This window comes from Malus sylvestris, chromosome 7, assembly GCF_916048215.2.
Source record: "Malus sylvestris chromosome 7, drMalSylv7.2, whole genome shotgun sequence".
In the NCBI taxonomy this organism is placed as follows: domain Eukaryota; kingdom Viridiplantae; phylum Streptophyta; class Magnoliopsida; order Rosales; family Rosaceae; genus Malus; species Malus sylvestris.
The window spans coordinates 12017614-12029006 of record NC_062266.1 but is presented as its reverse complement, the minus strand read 5'-3'; the positions used below and the strand labels follow the sequence as shown (position 1 = coordinate 12029006).

Genomic DNA, 11393 nt, shown 5'->3' with positions numbered 1-11393 from the left:
CTGGAGAGTTGTGATTCAATTGGTTAAATCTTTGTTAGTGTTAATCTTGCTCTTACATATCTATCTCAGACTACTGATTCTCAGAATCTGGAAACAAGAATAATGGAGATGAGGAGCAAGAAAAGATGAACACGTGACTAATTAAGAACAGAAGAACATAACTTATAACCAAAAGAAAAGAAAAGTCGAGTCTTCTTATAATCATTGTAACGCCTTCATAATGTAAATTGTAAACCAATCACTAAATTCATAACTGCACTGTGACAATTGGGGTTTCTCACGAATAAAAGTGACCGTTGACGTCAGTAGTAGTCACCATTAAGATGCTACAGTAGAACGTGAACTTTGGTCATTTCTGGTGCTGTTGGGCCTTTCACGGCCTGAGGAGTTACTGTTTGTTGTCCTATGGTGAAGCTGCCTATGCAAACCTGTCATGGTCAAAGATAGAAAGGTAAGATATTCGTTTTAGGGTATATGGATAATCAAAGCAAAGTTCTATGATAAACCTTCTAAAGTAAATAATGCGAGATGTGAAGGTAAATAAGTCCCATATCGGTGAGAGTAGAAACCTTGCAAAGTTCCATATATTGTCAATTAGTTTTATGGCAGAGCTTCAACTTTTTTTAATGATAATCAAAACCTACGTACATCTTGTTTGACAAAAAAAAAAAAACCCTAACGTACATCTTTGTTAGGTCAAACTTTTGGTTAATTTTACAATCTACTTGAACACGTACATGCTAGTTAACTTGTGTGTGACAAGACCCTTAAATATTCGGAAGTGATTTCCACACATCATTTACAATCTACTTGAACATGTACATGCTAGTTAACTCGCGTGTTGTCCTAAAGACCTTTAAATATTCAGAAGTGATTTTCACACACCATTTTCTTTCTTTGACATAACTCTACGCATAGTAAGAGAGAGACAAACGTCATAGAAAAAAGAAAAAAAGAAAAAGAAATCACACGTCATAGAAAGAGAGAGACAAACGCTATAAGAGAAAAGCCTCACCTGCACAGGAGTGGCAGCTATCAGAGATCCTCCAGCAGATCCCTCTACACTACGACCATCAGAATCTGCCAACGTAATAGACATTCCACCACTGCAAGTTCCCTTCTTGTCATACATCATAAACGACCCAGAGATTTGAATTATATTAAACTGACCCTACAAGAAAGTTAGCAATGTATGTTAGAAAAACAGAAGTCTCCAGTAAGCAAATTGCAGTACTGCATCAAGATATCGATATCCACATATTGCTTTTCATTCATAAACCAAGTTGTAAAACACAAACACACACACACACAAGCACACACAAAATACATCTTGAAATGGAATGAGTATGGCAGACCTCATGTTTTATAGGACTGATTCCGTGAGCCGGGTTAATCAGTGTAACTTCTTTAAGCGTTCCCGTTGCAGACATAATGATAATACCTCGACCAGTGTTTTGTTGAGCAGTTTGTGCAATCTTCCATGCAACATCCTTAAACCCAATAAACAAAAAGGAAGGTTTATACACCATTAATCAAGTTGTAGATAAGAGGGAAAGACAACCTAGGAAAACAATAAACATATCTAGGAATTTTTTTTTGAGTTGCATACTGATCAAACACACAGAAGAAGTAATATTGTAAAACATTTATCGTAACACTTCTAATAGGTAAAAATACTTTATTAGAAGATGGAAGCACTGTTAGGGCTATCATCTATTTAAGTAAAGCCATTATGTTTCTAATAAATTGTTATGTCAATCTTGTGATACTTTTCTACATTCAGTAGGGGTATGTATGGGTGAGGAACCTCTAAATTTAACAGATTTATTTGGCATAGCTAGTGATAAAGAAATAGATCATAAAAAGTAAGATAGGAGGGAATAGAAATGCACTACATGAGCATTAATACAAAAGGAATGTGAGAGTGATTTACAAATTACTACTTGGAAATGGAATGAGTCATTTACAAATCCCTCTAACACGCCTTTGTAATGCTCATGCGGTGCATTTTCTAATTCCTCCTAACTAAATTTTTGTGATCCATTTTTTCATCATTTTTCCTAACTGCCTTCAAATTTAGAAATTCCTCACCCCAAATATATTGTACATTTTTATTTAACCAGGGTGAAATTCATGTCAAGGGCAGACAGCAAACCGAAAGAGAATTACAAATCAGGAAGAAACTCCACAGAGTAGAAATGTTACTATATTTTACCTCACCAGAATTGACAGTGATCATATAGGGCGTAAAATTGTACAAAGTAGTCTCGATTGAACCCCAGTCCTCCCCTGCAAAATAACAATATAGAAACGGTTAGTCTAGGGTACCCCTTAAAAAAATCCAGTTTGAATATTCAGCACCATAATGTTTGCTCTAAAATATAACGAAATATTCCTTTCTTGATAGGTGAGCACAAAATTCCTTGGAAATAAACACGCATGATATTCACTCTCTTAATCCCAAATGGAAGCACTCAAGGTGATATTTATATATGGTACCCATTTCTAAGTCCAATAATACGAGTTAAATTATTTTGCTTGATTTTTTGGAGTCCAACAATATTGAAGTTGAACAGAAAACTAGTAGCCACTAACTAATAGTACGAAAAATCTAAACATCATAAAGAACCCCTTCGATTCTGAGGTTCTGCACAATAAACATGTACACATGAATAAAAAGTGAGCCTAATTCATAGACTACATTACTAAATTGTCAAATAAGAAATGAAGCCTAAGAGTATGCCAAAACTGCACAATGTCAAAAACTAATTCAGCTAAGAATTGTCTCTTCACACAATTCATGACAAAACAAACAAAAATGGACAGACCGATTTAAAATTACAACTCGTCGATATTAAACCGTAATATAATCTCTGTTTGTCTAATTCTTCCTTAAAACAAAAATTTGAAGTAAAAAAGAAACAGTTTGTATCTTCCCAGTATGTGAGAGAGAACCAAGAGATGATATAATGGAACAATAGGAACTGGGACATGAACATCGCTCACAAGATTTGCATGAAAAATGCAAAATGAAGGCACCCGTATACAAAAGGAAAAGCATTATAGAAAATGAATCTAGGGTGAATTTTTTTCTATAAATCTAACAAACACGAAGTGAGCAGGTTCAGGATTGATCATTCCTTAAAACGGACATGAATTTGACAAGAGCTGCAAACACGAATAATAACAGGTTCGAGTTAGTGTCAAACACCTTTGACATGATACTCATTTAGCTAGTAATATATGAATTAAAATGAGTAAGTTTATCTCATTTCATAGTATGTATTGTAGGAGTCATCTTATATTTCGTTAAAACTGATCAAGACGAGTGGATTTTTATCCCAAAAGTAATCCATAACTAATATATCTGGTTAAGAAATACAAGGAACGGCCGGGTTAGTATTGCGTCATTCGACACGATTAGTTAAAAAAACATCATGCTAGGCCTAATTAGTATGGGAGTGAACTCAAATTGCCAACCTGAGCTTAATGACAGGTGAAAGGATTAACCATAGCTTAATGACGAGTGAAGGGGTTACCCCGAGCTAAATGATGGCTGAATGGGTGTTGGACCATTGAGGAGTGATTTAGATTAATTTGATGTTTGAGGGAAGTGGATCCATATAACAACTAAAAATTGATGAGGTTATAGTTTAGATTGATGAGGATCATTGTGAGAGAACTGAGAGAGAAGAAGAAATGGAACACCTAAGACCGGGACAAGAAGATCCTTCCTTAATATTTTGTTGGAAAAAAATTCGAAAGGAAAGCTAGATAATGATTTCGCTTTATAGCGGGGGCTAAATGATTAGTGAGCGAGCTGTGAAGGCGGGCGGTGTAGATATGAGACAAGGGGGCATAACGAGTAAAATATAATAAGGTTTACGGGTTTATGTTGATGAAAGGGCCTTCTTCATATCTCGGTAGGTGTATTAACCAAAGCAGGATTAGCTGCTAAACCTCAGAAGCTGGAGTTTGTGTAAAACAAACTTAGAAATCCAAAATTGTTACACAGAATCAAGAAAAACTTGTATTCTAAGTTAAGAAAGTTGAGGTTTCATCACAAAACTAATTGGCAATATGAGGAGTAGCCTAACCTCTTAGAACATCTCCAAAGAAGATATCAATAGTCCACATCAGCAATAGCAGTAATAAAAGACATCACTAGTGTTTTTCAACCGAAATGCCAATTCCTATGTGGCATGACATGGAAAGGCAGCAGAGGAAGTTGCTGTCAAATTTGATAGTAGCTTCAAAACTATTTTTAGTAATTAATAAATGCTTTTTTATAATTGTAATAGTTATCTTTTGTTTTAAAATACTAATTACAACTATAAAAAGTAAATAAAGTAATAAATAATTGTTTAAATTTGACATATCGGTTGGAGAACAAAATTTATAAAAAGATCAATGTGCCACATAAGCCTTCAAATTTAAATTTTGTGTTTAAAATTTGACATCTCCTTTGGAAATGGTCTTAGAAGCTATTGCAAGGTTTTTCCTTTCACCTATATGAGACTCTTTTATCTTCACATCCTCACACTAACAAAAACTTCTCGTACTCTAATGCTTGATAAGAAACTCCTGATCAGTATCATCCTTAAAAAAGTATGGCCCCTTGTTATGTTTTATTCAATTTATATCAACTTAAAGGATCTTGTATACATCCTACACACAAGAGATTCTACCGTGTATCCCCATCTCTCTCTCTCTCATCACGTGAGGTTATGCTTAAGAAAAGAACGGAAAGAACAACAAATTTCACCTAAAAACTCTCTGTATTACACTTCCAAATTTGAACAAAGATTATCTATCCTATAACTGAGATCAACTTCAAAATCCCAGTGTATTAATTCATAATCTTCCAAGTCTGAAAGCAGTTCCAATATAAAATAAACCGAAACAAACTATTAATGCTACCAAAAGCGAACTTAAACCATCAAAATTTCATATCGATCAACTTGTGGCACATTTATTATACCTTATTTTTGTTACAAACACATATAATTCTCAGACCCAAACTGCATGCTATAAAATGCAAATGAGTAAATACTAAATGGTTATAATATACGTACCAATTGGTTCGGCCATTGGTGCCTTGCCCTTCTGGTCTGAAGAGCACTTTCCAGTAGCCGGTGGCACTGTCCCATCGGGTGAGGAGGGTTTTTTTGCCGCTGGTGCTGTCCCATAGGGGCCATACTTCCTCGGCCTGCCCCTCTTTTTCTTCCCTGAAGTGATAGCACCGTTAACTCCACCACTCACCGGTGGTGGGGCCATTGCAGGCGATGTTCCAGCCTGGATGCTGTTCGGGAACGCCTGATACCCCACTGGACCTTCAAACATTTGTTCCATTGCTGCTGTAGGTAACCCTGATGGAATTTCAATCGTTCCTTGCCCTTCAGATGCCATGCGTAAAAACCTGATTCACACTAAAACTCCAAAATCTATCAGCAACTGCAACAAACGAGGCATGACAAAGAAAAACAAAAGCAATAAAACAAACAGAAACTAGATAAAAGAGGCCAAGATGATAATTAACTCAACTATTTTATTCTTTCTTTTAACCTGTACAGATCAAAACCAGTTAAACCAGAAACCCTAAGGTATCAAGAAAGAATTGAATAAAAAAAAACAATTTTATCAACGGACTAGAAAATAAATTCAGACCCTCCATTTACTCAACTAAAGAGATAAAAATTATAAATCAGAACCCAGGACAAAAAAGATTTATGCTTTGAACTCAAAAAAATATTCATCTTTTCCAACATCTAAAACTTTGAGGTTTGAACGTCCCACAAGGGACACAACCAACAAGTTATCATAACTGTGGAAGAACTAAAGAGTTTGGGTTGTTTTTTCGAGGCATTCAAATATCAAGACTTCTAATTAAGCCAGCCCAAAGTTCCATTAAACCGTTTAAAAAAAAAAAAAAAAAAAAAAAATTATATATATATATATATATATATCATTTTCAATAAAATAAAATAAAATAAAAGAGAGAGAGAGAGAGAGAGAGAAATAGAGTGAAAATATATATCATTTCAATAAGAAAAAGTAGAGGGAAATAGAGTGAATCTGAAACTTTTAAACATTAATTTTTAAATTTTTTTTGTTTATTTTTTGCGGCCAAGACAACTCTAAATCAAAGCATGCAACTCAAAGATTGATAAGCACAGATATACAACAACAACAACGAAAAAAAGATTAAAACATTTTCTTGGTCAATCAAAAGATAAAAGAATCAACAAAATCATAACTATATATATATATATGAATCACCTAACACTTCAATTCTTACTCTTATCAAACTCTACGTACTTTTCATACTTCACTCATTCGATGAACAAAAAAAAATTGTAAAATAAAATAATACGATTACCCGTTTGCTTCACGAGAAAATAAAAATATGAAAACGCGGCGGGGGTTTTGAGGAAACCGTCTGAATTCGTGAAGGCGACTGTGAGGGTAGATGTAATTTATAACCCCAAAACAGCCAAAAAGGGAAAAATCCGACACAAAAATGTCCGTTATTTAGTTTTGGAAATAATTTATATATTTTTCTCTGTCCGATAAAATAAATTTGAGTTTAAGGAAATTTCATCTGGACCAATTAGAAATGAAAAAATAAAACAGAAAATCCGATAAAAATTGGCTGATATGGCAAAAAAGTAAATGGATTATATAATTATTATTTTTTTCATTTTTATTAATTTGTTTTCCATCTAGAGGTTCAAAGGTGGCCTTAAGCATACACAACTTTTCGTTGGAGGGTTAAAGGTGGCGGGAGTTGGTGGCGCTACGTCTCCTAAAACGGTTGGGGGGAAATGACTGTTGTGCTCACACGTGGAAATATGCATGTTCTCCCCTTTCCCCCTGATTTGCCAACGTCGACTCCTCGCTCCATGAACACAAGGTGACTACAACGACGGAGCCAAAAGTTTACAACGATGAGCCAAAAAATAGTTTTAAAAAATTGATCATACTTTTAGTTATAATTGTCCACGACGTGTTCTCACATTTTGAAAAGGTCATATCGCAACATCTTTATCAATAGAATTAAATACATTTTTCTTCATGTATACAACTAAACTATCATTTAACGATTGATCTTCCATTTTATTACCATGTTCTTCACAATATCCATCACTTTTTCAACGAAAGTAGTTGCAATTGGTAAAATTAATGCTAATTTGACTTGCAAGTACACCAAGGGATATCGTCTATCCCTCTTTGCCTCCACCAACATTTGTACAAGACTATTAATTCCTTTCATCAAAAAAAATTCATAATGCAAACACATGTCAGAAATATAATTCTTAAGTTCAAAAAATACGGCCTGCCCTACAAAACTTTGAGTGATGAAAGAAATTTTGTCGGATAAAACACTTTGACCCGACGAATATTTTTGTTGGTAGAGTGAAGACGGTCAACATATTGGTTTACTAAAAACCTTTACGCGACGGAAGTGATTCGTAGGGCACAAAGTAAGTCATCGGATATACTTTTGGCATGAAGATGGGAAAGAGTTGCCCGACAAATCAGGTGTTTATCGTTGAGGAAACATTTGCCTGAAGAATGAGGCTTGTCGGCAAACTGTATCGGTGGTCAAAAGTCCATCAATGACATGTAATAAATATCCACTGCCACGAGCTTGGTCGACGTTTACCTAGTACTTGCTCGACAGGTGTGTTCGTCAGGCAAGCCAATAGCCATAAGTTTATAAGTTTGTGCCTCAACTCTTCTTTTTTCACCTCAATACCTTCATTTTCCTCTTTTTACTCTGTGCCTTCCCATTCATCTTTCTCCTTCTCCCATTCTTCTTTGATTCAAGAACCACTGTTCTCACTACCCAAACCTTACCATTTTACCACTTTGCGAAAGGTCATGAAAAACACTAGTAGCAAAGGCATGACTATTGTGGCCGGAGGTCTAGGTAGTACATGGAGAGAGGATGTACCGTAATCTGCAAGAACGAATAACGCCATAATGTCGAAGAGCATGGTGAACAAACGTTCCTCAAATTTCTTGCATGTGAAAGAACATGGAGAGGATACCACATGTTAAAAGCCCTAAATCCTAAGGGTGAGCCGTTTAATAAAAAAAAGCTCAGCTCTATTTCTAAGGCTCAGGGATAATTGGATTTAAAAGTTTTTCCTTGTGAGCTCACGGTCGGGCTTTTTGTTAAATGTTTTGTAATCCCCAACAAATGCATTGGGCATTGCAAAATCAGATTTGTCTTGTATCACAACATAGCTGGTATCATGTAAATTTATCTTTATTTCTATGTATTTTGTAATGGAATCTAAAGCCGTAACCCTATGGCTGAGCCTTTGTTCACGGAAATTTATACTTTACTTAATGAAAGTATAGAAAAAAGACCAAGTGTTTTGGAATCGATGTTTTAGAAGGATAAATGCATTCTACGAAACTAGTTTGCACGATCCAATCCTATTATATTGTTAATATAGTATTCAATTGGACTGGAGCACTGAATATCTTAATGTAATAATGGTACAAATTGAATCACCTTACGTTTTGGTATTCTATACAAAATTTCGTAAGCTTAGATGGAATTTATTAATTTATTTTCAAAATTATGTTTTCATTTACCCCACAGACCTCCGTCGGGTAAACCCATATACATGGTCAAAAGCTCAATTTTCGAAGTGTCACGGATATTTTTTTCATTAATAAAGAATTAGTATTTAAAGTTCTGTTATTTTTATTTAATTCTGAATTGTTCTCCAACATCAAGAACCTCATAATCAGAGGGGAAATGGAATTGGGAATCAAAGCGTGTAGGACTTTTGAGTGGTATTGTTTCGTGAGGGATTGTAACTTGTGTATGAAATTATTTAGGGTAAAGTACAAAAAACTACCTTAACTATTGGTGTCACGACACTTTCATACCTCATCTTTTAAAATTAACAATGTCATACCTCATCTTTAGAATTTGGTCCAATGTTATACCTTCTGTTACTTGGCCGTTTACTTTTTAGTTAAATTCTGACGTGGCTTGATTCGAAGTCCATTTTCTATTAAAAAATCATTAAAATATTATTAAAAACTAAAAAAAAATTATGTAATATTTTTTAGGGTAAAGTACAAAAAACTACCTCAACTATTGGTGTCACAACACTTTCATACCATATCTTTTAAAATTGACAATGTCATACCGCATCTTACGAATTTGTGACAATGTCATACCTTCGTCAGTTTTTCTGTTAATTTCTCTATTAAATGCTGACGTGGCCCGACACGTGTCCCACTCACTAATCCAATTGGATTAAAATTTTTTTTTTTCATAATTAAAAAAAAAAAAAAAAAAAAAATATATATATATATATATATTAAATCTCTCTCACCCTCCCCCTTTCTCGCCACTCTCTCTTCTCTGCAACCCAAAACCCCTTCCCACCCGTCCTCCACCACCCCCTCTCTCCTCTCTCTCACTCTCCCCCCTTTCTCGCCTCTCTCTCTTCTCTGCATCCCAGAAGACCCAGACCCAAAGGAACAAAACCCACCTTCCCATTGCAGCAATTGTTGTTGCAATTCGAAAACCCCTAAACAAAGAACCCAATATTGCTTGACTACTCCGCCTCCCTTATCCCGCCACCCTCATCCCGCCACCCTCGATCTGGAGATTGCAATAATGCCGTTCCACGGCATCATCTTCCTCGACTACTCCGCCTCCCTCACTCTGCCAACCTAGTTCATCCCCCCCCCCAACCCAACGTGCACTTATCTCTCCTCCCCCATCTTCATCTTCTTCCCCTTTTCCCTCTACCTGCAACCAAGAAACAAAAAAAAAAAAAAATTCGAACCCAATTTTGGCCCAAGAAGAAGAAGAACCCTCTCTGTCTCCTCCCCATCTTCATCTTCATCCCCTTTTCCCTCTACCTGCAACCCAGAAACAAAACAAAAAAAAAAAAAAAAAATCATACCCAGTTTCGGCCTAAGAAAAAGAAGAAGAAGAAGGAGAGAGAAGAAGAACGAAAAAAAAAAAAATGTGACAAATCCAGTTTCGGCCCAGGAGAAGAAGAAGAAGATGAAGATGAAGAAGGAGGAGAGAGAATAAGAAAAAAAATTGAAATTGGTGCGGGAGAAGGAAAGGGGATGCCGCATGCCTAGGAAATTTTGTTTTTGTTTTTTTATTCTTAATTTTTTAATATTTAATTATTAAAAATATATTTAATTATTTTTTAATCCAGCTGGATTAGTGAGTAGGACATGTGTCTGGCCACGTCAGCATTTAACAGATAAATTAACAGAAAAATTGATGGAGGTATGACATTGTCACAAATTTGTAAGATGCGGTATGACATTGTCAATTTTTAAAGATGAGGTATGAAAGTGTCATGACACCAATAGTTAAGGTAGTTTTTTGTACTTTGCCCTATTTTTAAAATATTAAAATAATAAAGAAAAGTAAAAAAAGAAAAAAAAAGAAAAGAAAACAACCCTCAGTTCGTCCCTCCACCTCTGCAACCCCAACAAAAAAAAAAAAAAAAAAAAAAAATCCAATTTGTCTTCCCCCACCCACCCTCAGTTTGTCTTCCCCCCCTCACCCCTCTTATCCCTCTTGCAACCCAGAAAAAAAAAAAAACCCAAATCCCATCGGCGGGAAGATAGGTACACGGAGAATGTGGAGGATGGGTGCGGAAGAGGGTGTGGAGAATGGATGAGAGTGGTGAATTTGGGGTTGGCAGGGGGTTGGTTTGGAAGGGGGGACGAACTGGGTTGGGTTGGGGTTTTTGATTTTTCTTCTTCTTTCTTCTTCTTCCTCCTTCTTTCTGGGTTGCAGGGGGTTGATGCGTTTTCAAATTTTTATTTTTTTATTTTTTTTGGTTGAAGATTAAGCAAGGAAGAAGATGAAGATGGGGGGGAGAGAGAGTGGGGGGAAGGGACGAATAGAAGGATTTTTTTTTTACTTTTCTTTATTATTTTAAAAAATATTAAATATTTTTTTTTAGTTTTTAATAATATTTTAATAATCTTTTAATAGAAAATGGGCCCCGAATTAAGCCACATTAGCATTTAAGTGAAAAGTAAACGGCCAAGTAACGGAAGGTATAACATTGGACCAAATTCTAAAGATGAGCTATGACATTGTCAATTTTAAAAGATGACGTATGAAAGTGTCGTGACACCAATAGTTGATGTAGTTTTTTGTACTTTACCCAATTATTTATTAGGGAATTTTTTTTATTAAATCCATATAATCTACACTCAACTTACTCTCCATACCCATATTATTTTTAAGAGAGCTGCTAGACCTACTCTATTGTCTTATTTCCCCACCCATGTTATATTTACACCCACTATAAAAAGTTAAAAAAATTAAAATGTTAATTAACTAGGGCCGGTCCTGGGATTTTGGAGGCCCTATGCAA

General features: G+C 35.3%; 1 protein-coding gene across 1 annotated transcript; it reads right to left on the bottom strand.

Moving 5' to 3' along the window:
* Positions 1-216: 216 nt before the first annotated feature.
* On the bottom strand, positions 217-6416 carry LOC126630469 (AT-hook motif nuclear-localized protein 1-like). The gene is made up of 6 exons (XM_050300590.1): positions 6380-6416; positions 5076-5419; positions 2216-2289; positions 1356-1490; positions 1016-1171; positions 217-428 (listed from the first exon to the last, which is right to left on the bottom strand). Exons 2-6 carry the CDS (start codon positions 5407-5409, stop codon positions 327-329), a joined length of 801 nt encoding a protein of 266 aa, XP_050156547.1. The 5' UTR covers positions 5410-5419; positions 6380-6416; the 3' UTR covers positions 217-326.
* Positions 6417-11393: the final 4977 nt, after the last annotated feature.